At 45.3% G+C, this 27,770-nt stretch overlaps 4 protein-coding genes across 7 annotated transcripts; 3 read left to right on the forward strand and 1 right to left on the reverse strand.

Moving 5' to 3' along the window:
* The first annotated feature begins 630 nt into the window (after positions 1 to 630).
* LOC6599726 (syntaxin-17) lies at positions 631 to 2,261 on the forward strand. Its single transcript, XM_002024795.2, has 2 exons — positions 631 to 1,248; positions 1,314 to 2,261. The coding sequence occupies exons 1-2, from the start codon at positions 933 to 935 to the stop codon at positions 1,907 to 1,909; spliced, it is 912 nt and encodes a 303-aa protein (XP_002024831.1). The 5' UTR covers positions 631 to 932; the 3' UTR covers positions 1,910 to 2,261.
* LOC6599725 (protein LLP homolog) lies at positions 2,217 to 2,900 on the reverse strand. The gene is made up of 2 exons (XM_002024794.2): positions 2,670 to 2,900; positions 2,217 to 2,614 (listed from the first exon to the last, which is right to left on the reverse strand). Exons 1-2 carry the CDS (start codon positions 2,853 to 2,855, stop codon positions 2,360 to 2,362), a joined length of 441 nt encoding a protein of 146 aa, XP_002024830.1. The 5' UTR covers positions 2,856 to 2,900; the 3' UTR covers positions 2,217 to 2,359.
* Positions 2,901 to 4,102: 1,202 nt separating this feature from the next.
* Positions 4,103 to 17,102, forward strand: LOC6599724 (transcription activator MSS11). Of its 4 annotated transcripts, none has more exons than XM_026991458.1 (5): positions 4,103 to 4,238; positions 15,053 to 15,773; positions 15,841 to 16,336; positions 16,477 to 16,717; positions 16,787 to 17,102. In XM_026991458.1, exons 2-5 carry the CDS (start codon positions 15,383 to 15,385, stop codon positions 16,946 to 16,948), a joined length of 1,290 nt encoding a protein of 429 aa, XP_026847259.1. In that variant the 5' UTR covers positions 4,103 to 4,238; positions 15,053 to 15,382; the 3' UTR covers positions 16,949 to 17,102. The 4 variants fall into 4 exon arrangements, with proteins under 4 accessions (XP_026847259.1, XP_026847258.1, XP_002024829.1 ...); XM_026991457.1 differs by lacking the exon at positions 4,103 to 4,238 and adding an exon at positions 10,992 to 11,067; XM_002024793.2 differs by lacking the exon at positions 4,103 to 4,238 and adding an exon at positions 11,357 to 11,531.
* A 2,604-nt stretch (positions 17,103 to 19,706) lies between these two features.
* LOC6599723 lies at positions 19,707 to 24,278 on the forward strand. Its single transcript, XM_002024792.2, has 8 exons — positions 19,707 to 19,749; positions 21,700 to 21,784; positions 22,215 to 22,794; positions 22,863 to 23,080; positions 23,141 to 23,274; positions 23,331 to 23,485; positions 23,557 to 23,798; positions 23,859 to 24,278. The coding sequence occupies exons 2-8, from the start codon at positions 21,713 to 21,715 to the stop codon at positions 24,276 to 24,278; spliced, it is 1,821 nt and encodes a 606-aa protein (XP_002024828.1). The 5' UTR covers positions 19,707 to 19,749; positions 21,700 to 21,712.
* Positions 24,279 to 27,770: the final 3,492 nt, after the last annotated feature.

Raw genomic sequence — 27,770 nt, forward strand, 5'->3', positions numbered from 1 at the left:
TACAGCAACAGCCATAAGTGGACTTTATGCATATTTTCCTCAAATCGTGCTTCCCTACATAATCTATTCCACTGGATTGCATTTATATCCTTGACACCCATTCACTTTTAAACAATTTCAATTTGGCGCGCAGATGTGTAGTTAGCGTGTAATTACCATGTACAAAAATGTACATTTTGATTGACCTTTTTTTGTTTAACTTTTATCTTATAAACGATTCAATAGTCCTTAAAATTAAGGAAATCTACCCATCAACCGTATGAAATTATGTATTTAGTGCTGAGGTTCCTATTGAGCTAGTAATATTTAACCATCTTGGAAAAAGGACGATTATCCCACTGTCGACCAGGATAATTAAAATACACTCCACGAAAATGATGAAACAGGAAGAATTTTAGAGCAATTTAGGTAAAAGATGTCGTAGTCTTTTTTATGAAAAGATAAAGAATAGAACCGCAGTTGAACCCAAGATATTGTCCTTTTTGACTAAAGGGGGTTTAAGTGGGTTAAGTTGATTCTTTTCATCGGTATATTTTGAAAATGAGACGGTATATTTCGGTATATTTCTGAGGGTCAGACGGTATATTTGATCGATCACACTGTATACAAATAAAATGGAAAACAATGGAATTATTTTATCAGCGCTTGATTGTGTCGCGACCCGTATAATCCGACCATTAGTGGGTCGACATTGAAGACAGATTCAGATCTGCATCTGCTGATTACCCACATCCCCCAGAAAGAAGTGACGTCACAGGGAAAACAAGTGCTAACTGCGCAGCGCAACAAAAACAAAAAAGTCTCTCGGACCTACGACACAGGCACGGAAACGGGCACGGGCACGGGTGGAGAGAGTGTTCTTATACGCCCAACAGCGCAGTTTCACTTTTAATTTGGAGCAGGTACAAAGTGCAGCAGCTGCAACAGCGGCGATGACTGGCGACCAGAAGCTGCCACTGAAGCAGGCCGAGGTGTCGGTGCAGCGATTCCAAGATACGGCCGTGCCCCACCATCTGGGCCTGCTGAAGAACCACCGCAGCAACATCGAGAAGAGCCTGGCCCTAGGCGACTGGCAGAAGATCAAGCGGGAGGAGCTCAACGCCATGCGCGTCATCAAGCAAATCAAGAATCTCTTGCTCGAAATGGACGCGCTGCGGGAGAAGGTGCGCGAGGAGGACCTGGAGCGCTTCGACGAACTGATGCGTCCGGGCAAGGAGAAGGCCTTCGCAGGCATGAAATACTTTGCGGGTACGGGTGAATCGTCTTTACATCTCTCTCAAGGACATCTCATCTTTTTTTTGTTTGGCTTTTAGAACTGCAGCTCAAATCTCCCACTTCAACGCTGGGCTCGCAGTACGATGAGGAGCAGGAAGACAATCAGCTGCAGCACGCGGACATTGGTAATTTGCAAGCCCACCAACACATGCCCCAGCTGCAGGTAAACTTCCAGCTGGAGGAGCATCAACTGGCCCAGCGGCAGGCCTGTCTCGACCAAATGGAGAATCTTCAGCAGGAAATCTCGGACTTGCATGGCATGTTCAACGGCATGCGACAGCTGACTGCCGAGCAGTCTGTGGTTGTTCAGAACATAGCCGACAACGCCGAGGAGGCTCTGGAGAACGTGCAGGCAGGCGAACGGTCGCTGCGCTCTGCCCTGACCTACAAGAAGGCCATGTACCCGGTGATGGGTGCTCTGCTGGGCACCTGTGTGGGCGGACCCATCGGCATGGTGGCTGGTCTGAAGGCTGGCGGACTGGCCGCGGTTGGATGTGGCATACTCGGCTTCACAGGCGGCTCTGTGCTGAAGGCCAATCCGAATGTAATGCACGGGAACATTGAGGAGCAGCAGGCCGAGACCGATGGCGACACAACGTCCGAGAGACTGGAACTGAAGGAGAAGCCTGAATGACCTAGGACCATGTCCTCGGCCCTGGCCACCACGCACATGTGGTCTGCAAACACGCGGCGCCTGGAGTCAGCCACCACCGGGGTCATGAGCAGTGTCCGCAGCTATTGTTCTCTGCAGTGACTGCGAGAGATAGATTTCCTCCTGCTATTAGTTGAATTTCCATGTTTTGTATTCGTTTTGTGATTGCTTGTGCAATATGCAGCTACATCCCTTCCCTCCTTGTCTAGTTTAAGCGTTGTTGTTCATCCCATGACCCATATGATAGTTACTTGTTTCGTGCCGTCGCCGCAAGGTTTAAGATTCCACGTCTAGTTTTAAGGCTTTAATATGCAATATAAACTCTTATCTATAACATACAGAAGTCGGTTTTGTAGGAATCTACGCGCCTACAAACTCTCCCAGACTATACCTGAACTTACACTCTATCAATGCGTCCCCCCCAGCAGCCCTTTAGAGCGGCACATTGACCGTGGTCCAGGCCTGCTTGAAGTTCTTTGTCTGCGAATGCTGCTTCTTGCGTAGACGCTTGGCGGTCTTCTTCTTCTTGAACCAGGCCGGATAGTTTCCATACTGGTCCTTCAGAGTCTTGCTGTTGAAGACATGCTCCACGCCAGTCTTTTCGTTGGTAACTTTGACCTTCTGGCCCTTCTCCAGGCTCTCTTGGTGCTCATAGATCAGCTCCTGCTGCTCCCTGGTCTTGGCATCCTGTGGAAAATGCCGTCTTAGCATGGAGACTGCTTTGAATACACCCTCTGCTTACCCGTTTGATCTCCTTGGAAGTCTTGATTTCGACCACATCGGCGATATCCTTCATGATCTCATTGCCATCGGCATCCAGCAGACCCAGCGTCTTCTTCAGACGAATCAGCTCCTTGGCGTCGTAGCGCGCCTTCTTTATTTTGTTCATTTCATCGCGGCGCTTGCGGGAGCGATTTTGTCTGCCCATTTTTGCTGAAAATTCAAGCTACACCCGTGAAAATGTATGCGAAAAGAAACTGCGTTGCCGAAATAAGTAAACACGTGCTGCGTTCCGGATTTATACGGTCTGACCCTCAGAAATATACCGTCTCATTTTAAAAATATACCGTTAATATACCGATCGAAAACGAACGAACTTAGATCCATCCTTTCTCTTTGGTTAAAAAAAACTGCGATATCTTTCACATGAACCGCGCTAAAATTCTTCAAGTTTCATCATCTTCGTGTGGTTAATTTTAATTTTACCATAATGAGCTGATCGTTCTCTGGGCATGATTGGTATTAATGTGGTCACACTAATTGGTTATTATTTAGTATTAAGATTTAAGGTTGTATTTTCTTGGAGTATCGAATGGTGTATTGTCTATGGTTGCTTACACATCTATCGATTTTCAAATATTCAAATTCCACAGATGATATATGAATGTAGGTTGAAATGCCATTAAATACAGAATAAAGAACATATTTAAGCCAAAATACTTGGATATTTTTTTATATATATTTCGTTCTTATCACTTTTCATAGTCAAATATGTGTAAATCCTTTGGGAATAAAATTTTTTTCTATATGTATGCAAGTGCATACAACCCTCATTTCCTAAAGTTTCCCCTTTGGTCTGCTCTCACGCACTTGAATAGCTGTGCTCTCTCTCTCTCTCTCTCACAATATGATTTTTGTATACAAACAAAAGTCAGCTGCTGGAGAGAGAGCCAAGAGAGCGAGAGAGAACAAATACTAAATAAAATGATAGTTTTTGCGGATCCATACGAATATAGGATGCTCTATATTGCTTGTTGGAATTTAGCCCGCGCTTTAAACATTTTGTGCGTAGAAAATAAGATCTTTAAAAGATTCTTATGTTGGTTAAGCAACCTTCTCATTGCCAACATTTCGTTGTTGTCTCAAGGTAGAGCATCGAGTAGACCGACCTCTCCTGCGCACTGCACATGCGCAGCAGTAGAAACCGTTTGTGTGTCGGAGCTCAGCTGTAAACCCCGACCAATACCAGTGCAGGCAACAGTGGCAGTGGCAGCCAGTTTTTTTGGCCCATCCACCATCATTCGCTCGCCAAAAGTCGTACGACACGGAGTTTCTGCTGTTCGCTCTCTGCCACTCAGTCAGGTCTCACCCCCCCGCTCACACACAAAAACGGAAACAATCAGAAAAAAAAAAAAAAAAAAAAAAAAACAAAAACATCAAACAAATTGTGAAAAACTTGCACACATTTGCCCAGCAAATATTCCCTAGTTTTTTCGGGTGTTACCTAGAACTGTGTGTGGCTCTGACGAAGGAGGAAGGTCTCTCTCGCCCCTGCAGCAATCGATCGATCAATAAAACTCCCGAGCAGCAAGTAAGTGCAACTTTTAACCCCTCCAAAACAAAAGAACTCGAAGCGGAAGTCAGCGAAAGTAAAGGGCATACCGCCAGTAAATCTTATGTACATTTTCATATATATATTGTACATATATACTGCGTTTATTCAAAGTATTTGTTTTGGGCCCATTTACATGTACCCTCCACACTCGTACACACACATCTGAAAGTGCAGCCAAGCGATGCATACACAAAATGCACAACAAACAAAAAAAAAGAAGAAAAAAAAAAACAGAATCTGATTGCACCTTCGTCGCATCCAAAGAGTTCACACTTTTGTGTGTGTGTGTGTGAGTCTGTTTGTGTGTGTGTGTGTGTGTGTGTGTGGACTCTGCCAAAGTTCTTTTCTTTATACCCAAAGCCCAAAGCCCAAAGACTAGAGCCCAGAGCACTCCCCCAATAAGATTCGAGTTTCTTGTGGGGGGAGGGGGGGAGGTCTTTCCATTGCATTGCAACCATTTGATAGCCATAAATTTGACTTGCCTCACGTTTTCAACATTTGTTTGAAGATTGTTATCAGAGTTTCAGCATAAATCCCCCCCTCGCCGATCGTTTAGCTTTGCTTTGGCCCCGATCTTGATGTGTTTTCATGGGTTGTCATCAGGCAGATGACAAGTGCAATGAATGTTGTCGCTGATTAACATCTTAATTAGCCTTGCAGCATTTATTTCCTATGCGATAATATATAGGAGAGGCATACGAGAGCATTTCAATGGCCAAAATTAGTGGTTGGCTCTATGCCAGGTCGCTGCAAAGATGCGACGGATTCCACTCAAAGGAGAGGCCACCTTTGGGAGAGAGGGTACCACCACCACCACCACTACCACTAAAAAACAAAAAAACAAAATAAGAAGAAGGCCCCGAAACCCAAGTGAATCATCCAGCAAAATGTGCAGAACAGGTCTTGCTTGCAGTTGCCATTGTTTGTTGTCCGATCCGGAGTGGAGGGTATAGAGTGGATAGAGGGGGGTGCACGTACGGGGGGGGGGGGAGAGAGGGAGGGCGTACGAAGAAATAGTAGTACGGGATGATAAATCAAGTCTGGCCAGTTGTTTGTCTGTGGCAACGAAAGAAAAATTGAAAAACAAAAGGAAACGCAACGTACAACAAAACAGAAAAAGGAAACGACATCGACATCGACAGCAAAACAGCTGATGCTGCTGCTGCTGCTGCTGCTACTCGGAGGAGTGCTGTGTATGTGTGTGTATCTGCCAGATACATTTCGCTTTGCAGTGTGCAAGATCACGACCAACGAATCTGGCCGCTTTAATTGGCCAAAAGGGTAACTTCGAATAGGAGCCATGTCAATTCCTTTGTGTGCTATTTTTGAAATGGTCTTGGCCGTATATGGTTCTGGCCCTGGCCCAACTTTAAGACGCTTTCCAGCAGCAGGGTAACCGGGAAACAGATCAACGGGGCAATGGAAACAATTAAGTCATCGTTAGACGGCATTAGTGGCTTTAATTAGTGCGGCACAGTTATCGCTCCCGTCCGACTACCGACCACTGACGCGGCAGTTTTTGTCAGGGCCCAAGGGTCTCGGGTATCGCAGCAGGGTCTCAAGCCACCAATCGGATACACCACATACCACATGCCGTATCAGGTAGCTGCCATGGCAGCTGACGCGCTAATCCCGAAATGGCACGCATTGAGGCCCCGACGGACCCGACGGACCCGACCCCTGCACCGAGATAATGCCCCGACTATAATTAGAAAGTTAGTCAACCGACTTTCAGTCAACTGTAATTACGCCTGTCTATTCGTACACACACGAAACACGCTACAAGATACAAGATACAAGAATCCCAAACAAAGAACACTTGATCGTGTTGTTTGGGTTCCAGTTACGGTTACGGCTACCTTATAGCTTCGGGTTCTCCGACAGGTCCTTTCTTGTCCTCCCTGATTTATGGCCCTGCCAGGCAGTGGCAGAGGCAGAGGCAGAGGCAGAGTGCGAGAAGAAAGTGAGTTTTCGTATCGGTGTAGAACCTGTTTGGCGTTTTGGAAGGATACCAAAAGTCAAGTTCAAGACGCATACTCGTACGGTAATAAATTATGCAACGTTGTTTTCGCGTTGACTGCGCATCAAATGTCGAAAATTATGTCATAATCCTGAGCGAAACGCAGCTGCAAGACGGGATTCCATTGGTGGGGTGGTTGTGGTTCCAGGTAGGCCCAGTACTGCGCAGTACCCCCCCGTGCCCCGTTGCTCGTGCCCCAGCCCCCCAGGTCCGTCCTCTGTACTTGGTTTGGGGGTTGCTGACGTGTTCATTTTCCACTGGCGTTGATTTGCAGCTAGAACGGAACCTTTCATCGATTTGCAGCTTAACCAAAAGGGCGATAAGGGGTGTACGGGGTGTACGGGGTCTACGGGGCGTACGGGGCGTACGGGTACGGAAACGGGTAGTGGGTGCCTCTACTGGAAGCTTAAAAATAGGCTCCTGCAAAAGCATAGAGCGGGAAGCTGCAGAAACTTTTACTGGGCCTACATTTTGCCCCCAAAAATAAATGCGGAAGTTGCTTTACTGTATCTACACATAGATACACTCTCGCACACGCACACGCACACACTGTGGCACATAATTGCAGTTAAAGAGAGTGGAGAGAGACGGAGAGAGAGAGAGAGAGAGAGTAGACCAAAACATTCGATATAGGGCCAGGGCCTGGCCTGCCTGTGAAGGTTGCTAAGTAATCAGCAGGGAAATGGAACTCTCCATCCACTGCGCAGGTCAAACAATTTTGTTTGTAAACAAAATTCGACACCACGAGAAAGAGGGAGAGGGAGACAGGGGGAGAGAGAGAGAGAGAGAGCAGCTAGCACTCTCTCTCCCTGAAAATAGGGGAAAATCCGTAACAGTAACTGTTACAGTTACTCCGTACCCCACTGCGGGTCCAACTATTTCCATCTGACAGTTAGGGGTTCAGGCGGGGCGGGGGTTCTTTGTCGATTTACATTTCAACCATAAATTTAAATTTTAATTGCCAACGCTCAGGCGACATTTGACACGTTTAAATGATGCGGCAGAGCCAATCCCTAAATCATTTCCAGTGGGTCATTGGACAGATTAATTTTCATTCAATGCAAGTGGGAAATGTGTGTGTTTTTGCAGAACAGAAAACTTTTCAACAGGGAAAAGAGGATACTTCAAATTTCCAAAATAAATTTACGAAAAACCGCGATTTCATAAATTTTAGTGGGAATCTGCATTGTGTTTATCAACAAAAATTGATGAATGGTAAACAGAATTGTATAGACCTTTCATAGGATTTTTGATTTGTGTCGTAAGAGTGGATATATGTACATACCTGAAGATATAGCGACCCAAAGTTGAAGCTTTCTACCATTTATCCATGGTATCCAGACCTGCAACCCAATATTAATCTCGTGCTAAGTACTTGATTTCAGAAGCTCTCCATTTCCATGTTTCCATTTTCATTGAGCACTGTTTTTCCTCATTAGGTTCCTTAAAGACCAGAATTTTCCAACCGTTTAGATGAGTACAGTGAAGACTTTGGCATCTATATTTATTCGGATGATGAGCTAATGAGAGTAGAGTGATTTGCGGTCGTCATTAGGGGCAGACAGACAGACAGACAGATGGAATGGCAATAGCCCTGATGTAATCTGGGAATATAAGGGCGCGTAAATCGATTCACTGTTTGAATATTACATATATTGATTGATTAGACAGGGAGCTAAAGCTGTGGCTGACCCTATTCCAACACATATATAGGACAGATGGGACGGGTATTGGGACTGGGACTGGGCCTGATAATGATAAACAAAGTGATAAAATAAATGCGCCGTGCCCAGTGCGATTCTGTCCAAGAAAATGACAAAAACACAACTGCGTTTCACGTACTAATTGAAATTACGCGTTATAAAACATCCATTTATACAGTCTATATATAAATGTGTGTATATATAATAAAATAAAAGCTCATCTAAATGCCATTAATGTATTAACACACACAGGCAGAGGGCAGTGCAGCAGAAGGTACACCGAACTTGAAATCTCTCGCATATAGAAATTCTCGGCAACCGGGCAGGGCGAGGCGAGGCGAGGCGAGGCGAGGCGAGGCAAGGCCATATTTATCATCGATCGATCGTTTGATAAGCTGCATTCACACAACGGACTTGCCCAAGTCTTGCCCCATCTACAGGCGGCAAGACAAGTGTGTGGGATGACGTTGGCGTCATCTCAAAAGAGAGAGAGCTTTACGTGTGGCTATAGAGACAGATCTAGAAGTATTCCTAAGCATAGCCACTGAAGAACTAGCACACTGTATTCCCCTACTATGGGAGTGAAATATGCCCATTCTCTGTGCTCGTATCTCTCATATGGTATGCATTACCACGAATTCCACATGCAGCCCGAAAGATATCACATTCCCATCGGATTCACAAGCATAAACACATGTATGGAATGAATACATAAAATAGGACAACAAAGTAGCTACTCTTGAAGCTTCTGTCGATATGCGTTGGCGTTTGTCATTTGCTTTATGGTTATTGTTGTCACTGTTGTCGTCGCTGGCGTCGCTTGGGTCCCATTTTCACAACTCAGTTGCTGCGCAGTTGCCGCAAGCTATGCTTCACTCTTCATAGTGGGGAGCAGTACAGTACGGTGCTGCTCCAGAGGGGTGGTGCCCCAGAGTTGCGTTTGACTCCGGACGGAGTGCGCAATAGCCCACAAAAGAATGAAAGAAATTCTGCCCAGTCCACACCGCACTTTGATGCTGGCCGCTCCCGCTCCCGCTCGTCCGTTTGTTTAGACAGTTTTGGGGGGGTTGAGGGTTAGACCCAGAGACGACACGAGATGCTGGCTTATAATTTATGGTTGCTGCACGTCCATGTCCCTTCACCCTTCACTCCCAGTAGCGTGGCATAAACATTTCATGATTAGATAGACCCAAATTTCACTCCCTTTCGTTTTTCGGTTTCGGTTTCGGTTTCGGTTTTTTGTTTATTTGAGTTTAAAGTGTTGTTGTGCGTAAACACGAGTAGTTTTCTGATATTTTGTTTTCGTTGGCGTCTTCTTTCTTGTGACGCCAATCCAATATATTGTTTACCTCTCGTTGGGAAAGTGGGGGGGAATTGTTTTCTTAAACACAATCGGTGCGCGTGCGGACATGGATTTATTGGGGGAAAAAAACTTTGGTATGGGGGTGTGGGATCACAAGATTTAATATATGTATTTGGGCACACATATATACAGATCTCTTGGCTGCTCTTTTGGCACCTGTATGCCCCACTCGACACACTCTTGTGGCTGTACTTTCATCTCGCTCGGCCAAAAGCTACAACTTGTCGCTGCTGTGTGTATCAGCTGTTGCATGATAAAATATCTAAAAATATATAGAAACATAGAAAGAGGGGGAGAGAGGGAGAACAAGCTAATGGCGAAGGCAACCTTGAACCTGGACGCGAGGTTGTTGCCAGAAATATCTTGTAGGAGTATCTGGGAGGTTTGGGCATGTCCATTATCAGCCTGGGCATGGCATTATTTCATAGAATCTTCCATTTGATCAAGATCGGAATGTATTCCTTCATAAAGACAATCCCTCCAATGGCCTAAGTCTCCCCGCCTTATCAGCCTGACACCTAATGATTATTGTGGCATTTGCTTGATTTGAATTGATTTTCGTATTGCATAATGCGATAGTCGAGCAAGGTATTGCCCTGCCCTGCCCTGCCCTGCCCTCAATGTGGGGCTGTCTCCCCCGCAACGCGATGAATGACACTTTTGGCGAGCGAAGACGAGTAGTTCTCAGCGGCACTTCATTAGCATTTTTATGCGTTCCGACTGGCTCCGTTCTGGCATCTGTGACTTGGCATTAAAAAAAATCTGAAAAAAATTAGAGACTGCTGCCAGAGAAACTGTATTTTCGAATTGAACTTTGGAGCAGCCCCAACAGCCAACAGCCAGCAGCCACCAGCTGGCTGGCAACTACTTTGCCCCTCCCTGCGCCCCTCCCTACCGCCCCTCGAGTGGCTTAGTCACACAGATACTCGCTCGCATAAAGTTCGCGGCAAGTTGTTGGAAGCGAAGAGCCACTTGGTCTGGCAGTACTCATAGAAAAGTATCCAACAGATACAACAGAAAGCTGGGTGGGGGCAGAGCGAGTGGGGCCAGGAAAGTGTGTCAAATGCGCAAACGTCAGAGCAGCTGATCGAGAGAGCAAGATATATACACAGTGTACATATGGAGAAAGAGAGGGCAATAGTCAAGCAGTGGGAGAGAGTGGGAGAGAGCGAGAGATGTGCTCGGTTTTGTTAGTAAACAAAAATCACGAACCTTATGTATGATCATTTGCTCTCTCTCTCTCTCTCTCTCTCGCTCCCTCTCTCTCTCTCTGCACATAACGGGAGGGAGAGACCACGAAGCCAGCGACTGCACAGCTGCTTGGAGCATAATTTTGGCGCTTTGCAGCCCCGTGTGTCCCCGTGCCCTACCCCCCGGCTCGTGTTTACCCGCTCTCCCGAAACGCTTTTTGCGTTTTAAAAAAATACATAATTATGGGCTTAGATACGCTCTCGCGATCATTGCTCTGGCTCCGTGACTCTCTCACCCGCTCGTACGAGTCACGGAGTCGGACTCGGGCACGGACTCGGGCACGGACTCGGGCTCTCTCTCACACACACTCTCTCTCTCTCTCTCTCTCTCGGAGCACTTCTTCAGAACCGACCGTCGACTGCTGACTGGCATTCGCATTTGATAATTGAAACCCAGCACAACGCAGCCGCAGCCGCTCGATCGATCGAGTGCAGCAGAAGGAAAGTGAAACTCACACGAAAAGATTAGGTAAATAAATGAACAGCAAGAGACCATACAAAACATATGTATCTAACACTAAGAACAAGTGAGTGCAAAAGATTGTTTTATAAATTGTGAGTGAGAAAAAGAACTTTGGGCTAAACTGCAGCTACCACATAGAGGCCACAGATACAGATACACACACACATACACACACGCACGCACACACACGCACACACACATACACAGCATTGTAGTGGAACTGGTGTGTGGCGTAGCTTTTGTTCTTGCGTCCACTTTTGAAATTCAAATGCGCTTCCGTTGCCATTTTCAGTTGGCAATCGAGTGTCGACTTGGCTGTATCTCCGCAGTGTGGCTCTCTGCTGTATCCGTATCCGTATCCGTATCTGTATCTGTGCCCGTGGCTGTGCATCTGTGTATCTGATTTGCTTCCAATTTACGTGTACCCAGTCGTTCGCTTCTTTCCTGCAAAGGCTGTCATCCCCCCAAAGGTGAGCGATCCATCCCATCCCCCGTCAATTTTGTGCCCGCAATTAGTTGCCCGTTTCGTGTAGGGTCCAAGGTCAGGGCTGACGTCAGTCGGCGGTGGGTCTTTTGTGCCAGATATTGCATAATTCCGTGAAAGTTTCCCCAGCAAGTGTTTGTTACAGATTGGTTTTCTGTTGTCGCCCCCCAAAAAATACAAAACAAAAAAATTCAGCAAAACAAAAACACAAACGAAATTCCATCAAAACAAAAGAAACTTTCGCACTTTGGCACTGAAGCTTTAAGCTAATCAGACCGATATGTATGTATGTATATATGTGTATAGATTGGGTATTGGTTTGTACTTAGAAAGCTTTAGATATTCTTCTTTGTTTGGGAATACTTTTAGATAGAGGTAACAATATATATATATATATATATTTTTCGGGGATAGTTCTTCGCTGATGAAATTTCAGTGAAACTAACACAATACATTCTAAGATTTACCCATCAATATAGCATATCTGCTTGTAAATTCCTGCCTGTCAGTAGTCCACTCCTTCCCCCCGAACCATCAATCATTCTCCCTCTCCCATTCTCTTTGTACTAAATATAAACCCACTCCCTGATCTCTGCAGCTGTCAGTTATACTAAATTAGTTCAAGTTCATTAGCACAGTCCCCCCACTGCCACCCGCTGGAGATTGAACAAAGCCTGAACTGAACTTTCGACTGTCGGCTCGGCTCGGCTCGGTTGCAACACACGCCAGGGACCTGGAACAGACCCAGAACCAGACCCAGACCCAGACCCAAGCTATACTATATAGGGTATACGCGTGTGTGTAGTAAACAATACTATAGCTATAGTCATAGAAATTATTAGCATAGTCGGGTCTGTCTGGCGCGTCTGTCTGGGGTGGCGGGTCTCTTATCGGAACTGAAGTGAGTCGGCGAATAGTTTTTTGTTTTTTTTTTGTTTTGTTTTGTTTTTGTCGCTGATAGCGCGGCACAAGCTAATTTCGATGTCCCCAAAAGATCATTGGGTTCGGCCAGACAATGCCTGGGTATTGTTTTGCGGATATATTCACATATCTAGACTTATATAATCCACAGACGGATCAAGGTCAGGGCGTTAGCAAAAATCAACAAAAAATTCTCAGCTAAAATATGCGCCAAAGAGAAACAAAGGCAATGCAATCTGATGTCATATGTTCTAGGAATAAATATATGTATATATTCTGATAAATATGTAAATATGTATAACAACCAAGCAAACATTCCCAAGGTCAGAATTATTTGGCTGCAGATGTGACAAAAGTGAAATGAAAAATTTACTGCAGTTCACAGAAGAAAACAAAAAACAAAAAAAAAGAAGAACACAAAAAGAAACCATTTCTGTATTTCTATCTGATTCTGGGACCATTGCCTTTGTTTGGCTGCCGCCACGGGGGGTTATCAGTATGAGTGTGCACAGTGCACAGTGCCCGACATAACAGTAAGAACCTTCGATTGTCAGCCCTACGTGTTTATTAATAAAATGCCAGCACGGACCTGTCGTCCCCAATTGTGGCCCGTTGTGCAATGCGAATGCATTTGTAATGAAAAATATTTATACTATATATTATTTATATTTTTTGTTGTTGTTTCGTGGTGCTTAATATGCATGCAGCGAGTGCCAAAGTCAGGCGAAATATGGTAAGGAATTTTGAGGTCAAGTCGCAACAGAATAGAAAGGAGAATACAAGCAGCAGAAAACAATTGGCCATATCTGGGGGCATCTTGAAACATAAATTTTCGTAGCCCCGTAGCCATTATGGGGATAGTAATCCCGGTCCCCTATTGCTTAATGGTCTTTTCGGTTCGATCTCCTGGCAATTAACACAATTTATTTGCACTGAAACGGAGTCAATGGCCGCGCCATCAAATTTGATTGTCAAACTTTCGCTGACATTTACTCCGGGACTCGGCGGGCCTCATCAATCCCAATTTCTGTACGCTTTTCTGTCTCTGATGCAAGAGGAGAGATTTCACTTTGTTGGCTTTTCCTTCCAGCATTTTCACGTTTTCCGTTTTGCGGTCAAATTGCAAATTGCCACGGCAATTGTCTTTGCCAACTGCAGCTCCAACTTTAACTCCACTCCACTCCAATCCAATCCTATTTCTGTTTGCCTTTTGCCTTCTTTCATGCATAATTTGATCGACAAATATATCCGAGTGGAGCTGGAGTCTCTTTAGGCTGATGCGATAATCAGCAAATGGCTGCAAAAAGAAATCATCAGAGACAGCGGTGTGGGGGGAGCAAAGATACAGATACATTTGCCTATTGTCATGACGTGTGCTCAATTCAAATTGCATATATGCTATAGACTCGGACTCGGACTCGTACTCGTACTCGTACTCGTACTCGTACTCGAACGATTGTGTGTGCCACACAGCCGCCATACATATAATTGCCTTGATCATAAGCTCGGCGCATGCACAGAGCTCTACTTGGGATGATGGTTGAAGGCCAGCCAGGGGGTGGTGGCAGCGCACTGCCCGAGAGGGGGTGGCCAACCAGCTATCAACTGGGAGACTTAATGGGCTATGCAGCGATACTTAATGGCACAGGCCCCCCATCCCCACCCGTCCATTATATGGATGTCAGTCAGCACACAGCACACAGCACAGAGCACAGCACAGTGCTTGTCAAACTGTCAGGCGCAGCACAGCAGAGCAGAGCAGAGCACTGCTGCAGCAGCGGGGAAAAGCAGCGCAAAACTCTGATTAATGCAATCAAAAGTAATTACAGCCTTTAGATAATTCGTATAAAAGGAAATTTCACTTTCGCATTTCAATTGAAATCAATCCGAAAAAACCACACAAAATATTCCAACGAAAAACAATTAAATTATTGGTTTTCAAAAAAAGGAAAATCATTGAGGAAGAAGCCGCTTGTGGGATACTCTTTCAATATCGCAATTTAGAAGAAAATGTAGAAATGTAGAGGTAAAAGAGGGACATGGATCCATAGGGCATACCTAAAAGCGAAGACTAGGCTTTGGGCAGCTGAGTCGGTCCCCAGAATCCAAGAGCAAGAGTACCTGGTGTGGCGCGCAAAAGACTTACTTTTCGGTGCGAAGAATCCAATAGTTAACAGATGTCGGTTCCAAGATAAACAGCAAAAGATAAATGAAGTACTTTATAGTCTGCCAAAACACGGGAAAATTTTAAACTAAACCATTAAACCATTATATTATATTTTTAAACCAAAGAAATATTTCCCTAATTTGTAAGGGAATTTGTTTCAGAAGCAGAAATGCTGTTGGCCTGCTTTTTCTATGCCCTTTACATAAAGACCAACCGTTTGGTACTACCTCCACTTTTTTAGGGTATAAGAATGGCAATTAAATGAAATTAAGTATCCGCCCCATTGCACCGAGTGTGTGCCCACGCAAACAAGCTGCTTACTTAGCATGCAAGAGGTGGGAGGTGGGGAAGTGGGGTGGCCGATTACGTAATACGCTCAATTCTCATGCTTCCTACCTCTTTTCCTCCTCCGCTTTCAGCTTCAACGCTAGAAGAGAACAGTAACAGAAACAGACGCAGCGAAAGCGAAGCAGCGTACAAAGCAACAAACAAAGAAACAAGAAACAAAAAGGAATAAATAAAAGACTGAGCAACGTTCAAGCAAAATCCAAGGAACAACCACATTAGCAATCTCCCCCAGCACCAACACTCTCTCTCTCTCTCTATTTCTCTCTCTCTATCTCTTGATAACTGTATAACTAAGCGCTACAACAAAGTAAGAAGATCTCAGAAAAAACCCGATAAGCAATACTATATAGAGAAGAGAGCGCCATCTAACGCCCAACAGCCGCAACCAGCAGCATTGTATAATGTTAAGCAGTCTCGCAACGTTTCTATTTGGAGCGCCAGCAACGTCCGAGTCCAGCAGCAACAACGAAGTGAATCCCGCGCAGGCCAGCGATCCCTGTGATACCGCCATCGAACAGGCCCCATCCCCGGGAGATGTAATTGAGGTGACCTCATCGACGCCATCCGTAGCGGGCAACAGCAGTCGCGGCCCGGTGCGCGCCTCCCCCAACGGCAAGAGCCGTGGCAAGAATCGCCGTGGCAAGCAGAGATACAACCAGCAACAGCAGCAGCAGCAGCAGCAGCAGAGGAAGCAGCAGACTGCGACGATAACGAAGCTACTAACACCCACTGGTGAGACCCCCATTGAGGAGGACTTTGACGAGGACGAATGGTATATTGTAGAGAAGGAGGGTAAGTCCTTAAACATTAACCAGCCGGGAGGAGCGATCTTCAATCTCGATATATATATGCATTCCAGACGAGGAGGACGACTCTCTGCCACGCAGCGACTCCGAGGAGGAGCTCTCCGTTGTCGAGGTCCAGCAGCAGCCGAAGGCCGCAACCTCCTCCTCCTCCTCCGGCCATGGCCAGGCGGTATCGGGGTCATCGCGCCATCGGCGCCAGCACATCAATTCGCATTCCCTTTACAGCGGTCCGCGGCCGCAGCAGCAGCGCAACCACTTGCAGCGGTCCCGCGTGGCCCGTCCGCTGAGCATCTCCACCCTGAGCCCGCCCAGAAGTGTGCCCCCCAGCAGCCTGGCGGACCTTGACAATGTCAGCCAGTCGCTGTACGTGGCCTCGCCAAGCGGCAGCGACCACGGCCAGGGCCAGGGTCAGGGTCAGGGTCAGGGTCAGGGTGCGAACGTGCTGATGGAGGAGTCCTGGTACGTAACACCGCCACCATGCTTCACCTCGATTGGGCCAATCAATATGGAAACTTCACCATTTGAGAATCTATTGATTGAGCATCCAAGGTTGGTGATCTTTATAGTACACATTTGTCCCTTCCCCCCCGCAATCCACACAAAAATCGCACGCAAATAGATTTTCCCGCCAAGGATCGACTGGATCGTTGATTTTACTAATTTTTCAATGCCCTTTTTTGCCTTTGCAGCATGTCTGTTTATCGTAGTATTAGGTCCACCCAGGAGGGCACCGAAAGTTTTGTAAATCTTGATCTCGGGGTGGCAGCGGAGGCGCCACAATCGGAGCTGGCTCAGCAGGAGGCAGCCGAGCCGGAGCAGGCCCAGGCCCAGGCCCAGGCCCTCCACGAGCAGCGTCCGCATAGCGCTCGCTTCGATCGCCATGCGGCGGCCCAATTGAAGCAGGAGACTCTGGCACGCCAAAGCCAGAAGGTAATGCCACCAGATTTCCTTACCATTTCTGTGGCAGCACATGCTAATGCGCTCTCTTTCCTCCCCCAGAGCAACAACAAGAAGCAGCATCAGCAGCTGTGCCGCAGCGCCATCAAGCGGTCCAACAAGGTGCGCGATTTCCAGGCCAAGTCCCATCGCCCACGCCGCTCGGAGATGCAGCACTGCAAGCTGGTCAGTGGCGCCAACAACAACCGCAAGTGCTGCTTCTAAGTGCAGCAGCAACACCACCACCACCACCACCAACAACCCCCCCTCTCTCCACTAACCCCTGGAGGAGGAGCATTACAATCATGGCAAAAGCAGCGCGAGGGCAGGCCGCGCTTCGATTTTAATTAGTATTTTAACTTAACCCCAAAAAAAGAAAGGAAAAGAAAGGAAACAACCAACAAATCTGCGAAAAGAAATTCGCCAGAAAAATATCAAAATCTAGCAGCTACAAAAACACATATATATATTTAATGAATTAAACTTAATAATTAATTGCAGAAAAAAACAAAACAAAACAAACAAAAATTTAACTATCTGTGTAAATGCGTAGATTTAAACGTTCACAGTTTCAATTTAAACAAACAAAAAAAAAAACAACTTAAAATCTAAACACGAAAAAATACCAAAAACCCCAAAAAAATGCAATAAAAATTTTCAAAATGATAATGCAAAAAAAACCCACACACGAAAAAATGACAAAAAAAAAGATATGTATTAAATATGCAAGCAAAAAGATTTTTTTTGATATAGATTTAATGTGCAACAAACAAAACAAAACAAAACAAAAAAAAAAACACAAATATTTTATTTATTTAAACAAACAGCACACTGGATTGTTCTATGGTATATTTTGTAAACCATTTTTTATGTTGATTTGATTGAGTAATTACCGAGTTGAAAGACTAGGGATATTTTTTTTTATTATTATTAATTAATATAAATTATAGTAGTGTGTGCATCTATATATATGTATGTATATTGTATGTGTAGATTGTATTAAAGCCCTGGCACCAGACCGAATACTGTGTCGTATGCCTGTTTATGTTCTGAAAAGCGCGCGCGTATGTATGGAAAAACATGTGTGGAAAATGGACAAAAAAATGATAAAAATATATATAGAAAAGAATGAAAAAATTGCAATAAAAAAACAAAAATGATTATGCTATAAAGTACTTGGCCTTTTATTTGTTGGGGAAAAGAAAAACTCTTTTAAAGGAATGTTGAAAATTGAGAAAAATTATTGCAAAACAATTTCTGATGACTGCAATCGATTCGATGATCTTGAAGTCTACTCTGCATACACTGAGGGAAAAGTAGAGTACCGAAAAGAAACAGCCATATTTAAAGCAAAAGAAAGACCAAATATTTTCATATTAATGTCAAAGTGTAAGGAAAAAGACTTCTTGAAGGCATAAACATTCCAATTTGAGGGCTTCTTTCTCTGGGCAAATGTTTGCTTGGCAATCTCCCCAAAGCCATAACCAAAACCCTATAAGATCCATTCGAAAGTGGGTCAGCAGTTGCGCCGATCTAAGGAGCAGTCGTCACAGTTGATGGACAAGGGCTGCGGTGCCCTTGCGCGGATGTCCATCACCAGAGCGTTGTCCAGGGTCAAGCTGGATAGAGCCTTTCACAACGAGAGCCTAAAGTGCCGACTAACTAATTAGTGATTAGTATTTTAAGGCAGACACGCTTGGCAAGCGGAGGCAATTAAACGCGCTTAACTTTACTTTACTTAACACAGACACAGCAAGCCAGCAAGACAGCAAGACAGCAGTGCAGAGAGAAAGACACGGGCCAAATGTCTACAGTTAGGTGCCGTTGACCTTGGTTAAAGGTAAGGTATCGGTACGGGTACGGGTACGGGTACGGGTATGGGTATGGGTATGGGGCTGGCTGGATTTGGTTATTCCTTCTTTTGCCAGCTGCTGTTGCGACTTCCGCGATGCAAAACGAATCTAACGGCGAATCACAGCGAAAGTAAATCAGAAAATGGTTAGATCACGGGACCGAGAGCCTGAGATTCTTTCACAACCCGCCTCTGAGAGGCGCAGAGCCCACAGAGAGAATGCGGTTGGCTGGCTCCACTTCTAGGCCCTCGGATGGATGGATGGATGGATGAATGGATGGCTGGCTGGATAGAAGAGTGGATGGATGTGTGGCTGGGAAAAACTTTATAAAGATCCGCTGCAGCCGCGCTTGGCTTCACACCTGCTCGCGACGCGAAGAGCTGCAAACCATCGTCCAGCCAAGGCATTCGGAACTCTCGATACGCGCCACACAGATACGCACACACACACACACACACACACACACACAGACATAGAGGGTGGCAGAGGCTCGACTATTATGTAAGATTAGGCAATCTGCAACACACATCTACATATCCAGCAACTCGTGTAGGCGGTCGGTGATTCTATTTGGCAAGTTGCACTTGAGTGATTTTTCGGGCTTCCAAAAAACGGAAAACCTAATACCGAAAAACTGGAAACTGGAAACCGAAAACCGAAAACCAACAAAACTTTGAACAGACGTGCAACATGTAAAGCGAACCAGATAAACGCCACAAATGACGTAGACAAGAAAAACCAAAACGAAAAAAATCGCGCAATAGCCAACGACCATTATCGAAAGTGAAACCCCCCCCGCCCCGCCCTCCCGAAAAAGTCAAAAAGACAAAACGCCAACCGTTTTGTACCGCTTTGAGTCATTCAGTGGTTTTTTTTTTGTTTGTTTGTTTGTTTTTTTTTTGTTTTTTTTTTGGCACGGATCGTCAAGTTTTATGGCTAACGTCGCGAGGATTTGTTAACCCACGAAATGGGCCAAGTCATTCGGTGTCAGTTGGTCAAAGTGCGTGCCGCCGAGCTGTGAACCAGTGAACCAGCCAGCCAGACAGCCAGCCAGCCAGCAGTTGAGGGTGTTAAGAAGGAAAGCCGAGGCGTTGGAAAAGCAAAGAAAACTTGAGCAGGTCAGTGCTGGATCTCGACTGTGGCAACAGGAAACAAAGAGCTTATATAAGAAATGTGAGTATGGTTAAGTTAAAGATGGGCTTACTATCTGTTTGGGATTATTTACAAGTCTTTAAATAATCAAAGACCATACAGGGATCTTCTGCATTAAATTCACAAGAGCTCGGAATTATAATATTTATAATCTTCACCCAGACAAAAGAGCCCTGAGCCCCGAATAGTCATACTTAGAGTTAAATATTAATGCCAATATATTTATTCACTTACAAGTTCAAGATTGATATGAAAATATTTGATTTAAATATATTTCATAATTAATATAAATATATTTCACACTTCAATCAGAAATATTTCTCATTTAAATTATATATATTTCTTATATATATTACCTGAACCTTTAAGTTAAATATATTTATTATTAGGTATATATTATTATATATTTATTTATATATCTGAAGTATATTTATTCTAAAGTGTCTTGTATTTTTATTAAATATGGGTCGTCCTTTTAATGTAATAATTTAAAAAATATTTTTGTATTCAAAAACTGAATATTAAATTTACATATGGGCGTGCTTCTATTTACAACGCCATTTCTCTATGGGTGTTAAACAAATATAGTTCTCAGCTTACATATCTTGGATTTCGTATAAAATTATAGTTTCTGTACAAAACTTCACCAAAATAGGATTCAATATAATGTTTATCACGTCCCACAATCCTTTCAATCAAAAGAGCATAAAATTTTGAGAACTTTGCTATATTCCTAACGCCTTCAAGGGGGCAACCTTATCTCTTTCGATAAACCAAATGTCAAACGCCTTAAGCCGGCTTCAGCACGAGTCGATAACGTTTATTAGGGTACCGTTAGGCAGGTGCTTTTAATGCAGTTAACCAGCAAAAGGCGGAGGCAAAGTGGTGGCAAGAAAACGGCTCAAGGTCAGACCAATGCGATTAACTATAATTATAAAAGCCAAGTGTAGGAGCAAGCAGAAAACCACCACAAAGACGGACACCCACAAAACACAACAACAGCTACAATAAATAATGAAAGCCAAAAACCGAAACCAAAAAAAACCCAACAAGACGAAGAAGCACCATCCAACTATTGCATAACAGAGAGGCAGAGAGAAAAAAAACAATAAAAAACCATAAATCCAACAAAAAAACAAGAAGAAGTTGGAGTAATTATAACAACAATTAAGCAAACGGCGTGCGTTTTTACAGCTAAGCGTAAAGCGCAGCCAAGCATTTTGGTGGGTGAAGGGTACAGCCACAACAGTGGGAGGAAGGGGGCGTCAATGTACAATGTACAATGTACATCATTCATTAAAATGTAATCCAAGTTTAAGCAAAGTCTTCTAGTCGGGGGTTCTTCTTCATAATTAAACGGATGACAGTTTTATGCCTTTGACCTTAACGCCTGACAGACAGAGAACGCAGATACAGATAGGCAGATACACCCCACAGGCAGGAGATGGAGGGGCAAAAAGAGACAGAGGAGATGTGATTGTTCTGGTGGAACTATAGTTCCAGCGACATTGATAGCAAAGCTATACCCTAACACAGAAGCGAGTCCGGGCACTTTTCAGACAGAAGCCAAGGCACAGATAAAAGGCAATCTAAATAGAAACCAATCCACAGTGTATACAGAAGGGCAGCGCTTCTTGCCATCTTAGACAATCCAAAGATTCAATTCAAAAGGCCATCAAAAGAGCATTTGAGTATGGGCGTTCTGTAAGATTTTCTTGCTCGTGCAACACTCATCTGAAACATTGGCCACAATTAATTTATGAACCACAAACTTCCTTCCTGCCTCTACGCATTTGGTGTAACACCGCCAAGACACACACAACACACAACACTTGAGTGACCACTAGCAAGGTCAGCATCAACCATGCAGCAACCATGACGATGATTATGATTATGATTCCTATTTCTATTTCTATTCCGATTCCGATTCCGATTCTGATTCCTATTTCTTTTCCGATTCTGATTCTGCAGTTGATCAACGGACATGAAGATGTGCAGATTGCCGATGCAACCGCTGCTGCTGGGGCTCTGGCTGCTGCTGCTGATTGAAGTGCAGGTAAGGAACCTTTCACCTGTTCGCTCGGTTTGTTGCCCAAGTCGGAGGGGCATTGCCCAAGCCTAGATGGGGAATCTAATCTATTTAACAGTTCTTAGAATGAACTTCCTGATTAGGCCACATGAACCGTAACCAATCGTTGGCCAATCGCTGGCCCGCCTGTCTAACGGATATGCTCTCTGCTCTAATGCAGATTGCGTATCGACCGACCGCGAGCGGAAGAGAGGCTTTGTCTGCCTGGCCAAAAATTATGTGGCTTTGTGGCTGGTGCCTAGCCTCTGCTGCTGATGCAGCACTTTTCGTTGTGCGGGGCTCATAAAAACCAAAGACTTGGGACACAAACTCGAGCCGAGTGATTTATCGCATTGCGTATACGCCCCACGTGCCCGGCCTGACGCACTTCTCTCTCTTGGGCACATCTATCTTGCAGCAACCCATCAGCGGCCTGGAACAGAGTACAGACTACTCGGTGGTGAGCAAAACGGCGGCAGTGGCCACCACCACATCGGCTCCTCCACACACGGTGGCGCCACCTCTACGCAGCTTCAAGGGCCGCATTCAGACCACGACTCCGACGTCCAGAACAGCGACTGGGACTCGCCCTCTGGCCACTGGAGCGGAGGCGCAGCAGGAGCTGGTGGGCATCTCCTCCAAATCGTATATTTCGGGACCCACCACCCAGGCCTCGAAGCTGTCCAAGCGCGCCGGCCTGGCCGGCCCCAAAAAGTTCCCCAAGGACGTCCGCAACCGCAGCAGCGTCGCCGTGGAGCGCAACAAGCTGCATCATGATGTGCCCGACCATGTACCGGACTCTTCTGGCTATATACCGCATCGCATTGGACATCCTGTTCACCTGGACTACGGGTCCACGGGCGTGGATTCTAGTGGAGCTCCGACAGGAAGTGCCGGCTATCATGCGCCGCCCTATGAGGGCAACAAGTGGCACGAGGAGTACTGGGATCAGGAATACGCGGGTCATCAGTTTCTCCACAACAGCACTAGAGTGCAACGTAAGTTGAAGTCTCCCCCTTTTTAATGGTTAAGATCCTCCCTTAGTTCCTGCTCTTCCTCCAAATAGACATTGAAGCGGAGTGCCAGGACGACTACATGAAAATACGCATTGGCTTTAATGGCTCCTTCAGTGGACTGCTCTACTCTGCGGGCTATGCCTACGATCCGGACTGCATGTACATCAATGGCTCGGGTCGGGACTATTACGAGTTCTATATCCAATTGAATCGTTGTGGCACACTGGGCAAGAACTCCCTGCAGGAGGAGAGTCGCAAGAATCCAACAGTACGTACCTTGACTTGAAAGGAAAACTATTTATAAATCACATCTATTGTCTTCAATTAGAACTTTATGTGGAACACGGTGACGGTACAATATAATCCACTGATTGAGGAGGAGTACGATGAGCACTTTAAGGTCACGTGCGAGTATGGCTACGACTTCTGGAAGACGGTGACGTTTCCCTTTCTAGATGTGGAGTAAGTATCCATTTATCCTCCGCGAAATTCTAAACTGATTTTCTCCTCTCCCCCAGGGTGGCCACTGGCAATCCTGTTGTCTTCACACTGAGTCCACCCGAATGCTATATGGAAATCCAGAATGGCTACGGCATTGGGGGACCCCGCGTGACGGGGCCGGTGCGAGTGGGCGATCCCCTGACCCTGATCATCTACATGAGGAGCAAGTACGGTGAGTATTTAGAGTCCATAGCAAGTGCGAATATATCATGGCTCAATGGTTATCGTGCGATCGATCCATAGATGGCTTTGACATTGTGGTCAACGATTGCTACGCACACAATGGCGCCAACAAGCGGATACAGCTCATCGATCAGCATGGCTGTCCGGTGGATGACAAGCTCATCTCACGCTTCAGGGGCTCCTGGTCCGATGCGGGCGTCTACGAGACACAGGTGTATGCGTACATGAAAACCTTTCGGTTCACTGGCTCCCCAGCCCTCTACATTGAGTGTGACGTCCGCATGTGCCACGGACGTTGTCCGGTAAGTCGGATGTCAGACTATATCCAGAAGATGGCTCATTGCTGATCTGATCCCTTGCAGAGTCAGCCCTGTCATTGGCGCAACCTGAAGGCGGTCACTAAGCGCGACACCTCCAACATGACGGCCACGAATCTCTCTCTCCCTCCATTGTCCGTCGATGGAGACGCCGCCACCGCCACCACGGAGAGTCCCTCCACGCAGACTTCGCTCTCGGAGAACGTGAACCTGTTCCAGTCGCTGCGCGTGCTGCAGGAGGGTGAAAACGATGGCGATGATGTCTATGCCCATCGCCAGACAAAGCCCCCAGGGCCGCACCAGACCTGCCTGAAGACCTCGACCTTCTCAGCGCTGACCGCCGCTGGCTCAGCCCTGCTTTGTGTGCTGACGGTGACGCTATTCATTGCCTGCTCGAGGCTGAAGCGGCGCAAGGAGTCGACGCTCTACGACTCCTACATAGCGCACAAGGGTCAAATCGATTAATTTGCTTGGCTTTCGCTTTGAGCGTAAGATTGTGTATATAGTTTATGTCCAACCATGTTCTGTTCGCTCTTAGATTGTAGATTAAATTAAGTTTTTTTTGTAGTTTTTTCTTAGGTTTTTCGTTATAATTTTAAGTTTCGATTTCGCCAATGAAAAATCATCATTTCTATAATGAATATGGTAAAATAAACAAACGTTGGTCCCCACAATTGGTTTCAAAGTAACGCCCCTAATGAATTCTGCCCAGCCTCCCAAAAGTATGCAACAATTTCAGCTTCGACATGCATTTTACATACAGCTACATGAATCTTACATCCATTCTACTTACATTCTTCACACTGCTACATTACTTTTACATCTACATTCTACGAAATGCAAGGAATGCCACATTCGGCCTTCGGCCTTTCAGCTTGCTAAATTAATAACTTCTGAACGAATGAAGATATCTTCATACAAAAAAACGCACTTGAAAGGAAAATCTTTCGAAATTCAGTCTGCACGAGAACATGGTGCTACGATGTCTATAAGCTGTACAATGCATTGTCAAAGTTGAACTCTGTTGCCAGTGCATGCTTAATTTGCATAGATACAAATTTGTTCATGGTCAATTTACCTATAGATAATAATTTTATATTTAATTTGTAACATAATTGGATCTTATAAATATGATAACAACTAAAATTTTTTTATTTGAAATGTTGGTCTATTGCTTGTACTTTTTTCGAGGTCGTCACACAGATCGCTCTCTGTAGCTCTGTTGAGGTAGTTGCACAGATAAGGACCCTTATAAATGGGCTAAGAAATATTCGAAGAGCATTACAAAAAATTTCGTGGTGGGCTCTGGGAATTATTTTTGTAAAATACACAAAAAATTAATAGTTTTCTCTAGAAAAGTCTTTCCAAAAAGCAAATTTATTTATTGAAAAATGTTAACAAAAAGTACACCTTAGAGTAGAGACCAAACATGAATCATACGATACATACTCGTAGTTTACTTTTTTTCGATCTGAAAGATGCAGAGTGATGTCCGATTGTCTCAATGTTTCCATTTTCGAAAGCCTTAAGAAATCTTCTATCAGCTGCTCACTCAGAAAATGACTTTTGCCACCTCTTTTCGGCTGATGTGCCACTGTGTGCCGTTTAGGAGGGGATGCGGGAGGCGTGTGTCTGGCTGTCGTCTGTCTCATTTTATGCTGCCCCATGTGGGGGGCATAAGGAAACGCCATCTTGGCTTGTGCCACTTGTCGGCGCACTTCCTCATGGGCCATGGATATGGCATGCCATGCCCCAGCCATTGACATGCCCGTTCAGTGTTTTGTGTGCTGTGCTTGTCATGGATTTGCTGGAGATTTATTTATTGTGACGGTTTTTTGTCGGTCGTGCGCTTTGCCGCATGATTTTCATTTGTTGGTTGCTGCCGCTGTTGGCCGCTTCTGCCATGGGGCTGCTGCTGCTGCTGCTGACACAAATTTTCGACTGCGGCGTGCCGCAAAACATTGCCCAAAGTGTTAATATGGTTGAGGACTTTTAATATTACCCAACTGGCAGTCAGTGCAACTGCCACAGCCACAACAACAGCCGCACAGCCACTCTGCTAATTGTGCAATTTTCTCGATGGGCTGACGCCTCATTTTGGGCGTTTGGCCAGCGCTTCTCGGTGGTTCTTGAGTGTAAAAATTAACACGGAACCACCAGCCAGAAGCCACCAGCCAGAAGCCACCAGCCAGTAGCTGGTGTCAAAAATTGCTTTGACTAATTAATTTATTTGGCTATGGCGTACATTTGAGAAAACAAACATGCAAACACCAGAAACAAAAGAACTCGCCAGAGCAGACAATCCAAATGTTTATGATATTAAATTATATTTTTCGCACACAATTTTGCATACAATGTGCCGTGACGCCTTTATGGATTCCGCCTTTGCTCATTTATGATTAATTGCAGTTTAAAAACGCTGCTAAGCAAAATACAAAACACACAACTAATTGAATCACAGAAAATTCACATTCCAAAACATCCCCAAAATATTAAAATGCCCCAACATGCCCCGCCCAGTGGGGCAATAGTTATGAAAAGAGATTTCTCCGCTCAACTACCAGGTATCTAGGCCATCGCCGAGGGTCCATCTCGGGCACGTTTCGCGGCTGAGAGGCGACCTTGAGGGCGGCGACGGAGACGGAGACGGCGACCCGGCCAAAAGTGTTTCAATTGAATGCAGCCAAAATAATTTATGAAAATACAGAAATTAATTTGATGTAATTTGCGTTGGCGTTTGCCATTGATTTTATCGCTAGCCGAACTGCAAAAAATAGGAGAAATACTTACAGCTGTAGGAGCTGGCGATGATGAGGTGGCTGCTGGCTGCTGCTGGGTGCTGGCTGCTGGCTGCATGTGGATGCCGCTTTGGTGACACCAAAATGGCACCCAAATTGCGGCAGCCCCGGCTTGCGACGACTCCGACTCCGACACCGACACAAAGGCTTCAAAATGCTGCTTTTTATGCGCTGTGAGGCAGCGACCTTACAGTGTTTTTTGCTGACGCCAGTCGCACTGCCACATGATGTCTCATAACTTTTGCACGTTCGTGGCCTGGGTCTTTCGCTTGCATTGTATTGCGCTGTCATGCGCACATGAAAATCATCAACATCATCATCATCATCATCACCATCGCCATCACCATCGTCGTCGTCGTCGTCGTCGTCGTCACCATCATCAGGCAGGCAAAAGGTAACTTTTGCATCAGCAATGCAAAAATATGCTTTCATTACCAAACGTCTAGCGCGAAGCTTTACATGGCATGCATAATGTGTTCCTTTTGGCTGTATCTGTATCTTTTGCCATTGTGGCAAGAATCTTTAAGCGTTTAAGCTTTGGGTCTCCTCCGCCTCCTCTATCCATGAAAACCATTCAAATCGTTACACGGAAGTGCTGCCTTCAAACGGACTGCGTAATATTGTAATTTATGTAATTAAGGCTGCCGGACGGACAAGTGCTGACAGTTCCAGAGTCACGAAAGAACAGCCAAAGTTTCCAAACTGTGACCAATGCCATCGAACACGAACTGTTTGGCTTCCTCCCTGAATCCCAGAGTATACCTTAAACCTTAAGCTTGTTAATGATGTAATTCCCTTAACCTTTTGTGCATTCTATTTGAATCATTCAGGCGCCATGAGGAACTGCGGCATGCTAATGATATTCGTCAGTAATTAGGCGCAACATATCATAGAAAAAACAACTACAACAACAACTATGAAGTAACAAATTAAGCGCCACGCCCACATGACCTTTTGAGGTGTTGCTTGTGTGTGTGTGTGTAGGCTCAAGTGTTGTGCCATAATTAATTTAATATCCAAGTTTATAACACAATTAGGAACACACAGATCCGAGGGCGGAAGCGTTCGTTCTCGCTTTTCGCAGGCACTGTGGCGGAACTTCTTTTTTGAGGGCGGGTGGCATCCCTGTCGGGTCGGAGCACATGTCCAACATCCAACA

The sequence above is a fragment of the Drosophila persimilis genome, unplaced genomic scaffold (genome assembly GCF_003286085.1).
Source record: "Drosophila persimilis strain 14011-0111.01,24,50 unplaced genomic scaffold, DperRS2 tig00000676-arrow-arrow-pilon, whole genome shotgun sequence".
Taxonomy (NCBI): domain Eukaryota; kingdom Metazoa; phylum Arthropoda; class Insecta; order Diptera; family Drosophilidae; genus Drosophila; species Drosophila persimilis.

Excerpts from the sequence above, each read along its gene's own strand:
- LOC6599726 (XM_002024795.2), top strand. The coding sequence starts at position 933 with ATGACTGGCGACCAGAAGCTGCCACTGAAGCAGGCCGAGGTGTCGGTG. Across the intron at positions 1,249-1,313 it reads AGGCATGAAATACTTTGCGG|AACTGCAGCTCAAATCTCCC; the intron begins GTACGGGTGAAT and ends TTTGGCTTTTAG.
- LOC6599725 (XM_002024794.2), bottom strand. The coding sequence starts at position 2,855 with ATGGGCAGACAAAATCGCTCCCGCAAGCGCCGCGATGAAATGAACAAA. Across the intron at positions 2,615-2,669 it reads CTTCCAAGGAGATCAAACGG|GATGCCAAGACCAGGGAGCA; the intron begins GTAAGCAGAGGG and ends CATTTTCCACAG.
- LOC6599724 (XM_026991458.1), top strand. The coding sequence starts at position 15,383 with ATGTTAAGCAGTCTCGCAACGTTTCTATTTGGAGCGCCAGCAACGTCC. Across the intron at positions 15,774-15,840 it reads GTATATTGTAGAGAAGGAGG|ACGAGGAGGACGACTCTCTG; the intron begins GTAAGTCCTTAA and ends TATGCATTCCAG. Across the intron at positions 16,718-16,786 it reads TGGCACGCCAAAGCCAGAAG|AGCAACAACAAGAAGCAGCA; the intron begins GTAATGCCACCA and ends TTCCTCCCCCAG.
- LOC6599723 (XM_002024792.2), top strand. The coding sequence starts at position 21,713 with ATGAAGATGTGCAGATTGCCGATGCAACCGCTGCTGCTGGGGCTCTGG. Across the intron at positions 23,081-23,140 it reads AGAGTCGCAAGAATCCAACA|AACTTTATGTGGAACACGGT; the intron begins GTACGTACCTTG and ends GTCTTCAATTAG. Across the intron at positions 23,275-23,330 it reads TTTCCCTTTCTAGATGTGGA|GGTGGCCACTGGCAATCCTG; the intron begins GTAAGTATCCAT and ends CCTCTCCCCCAG.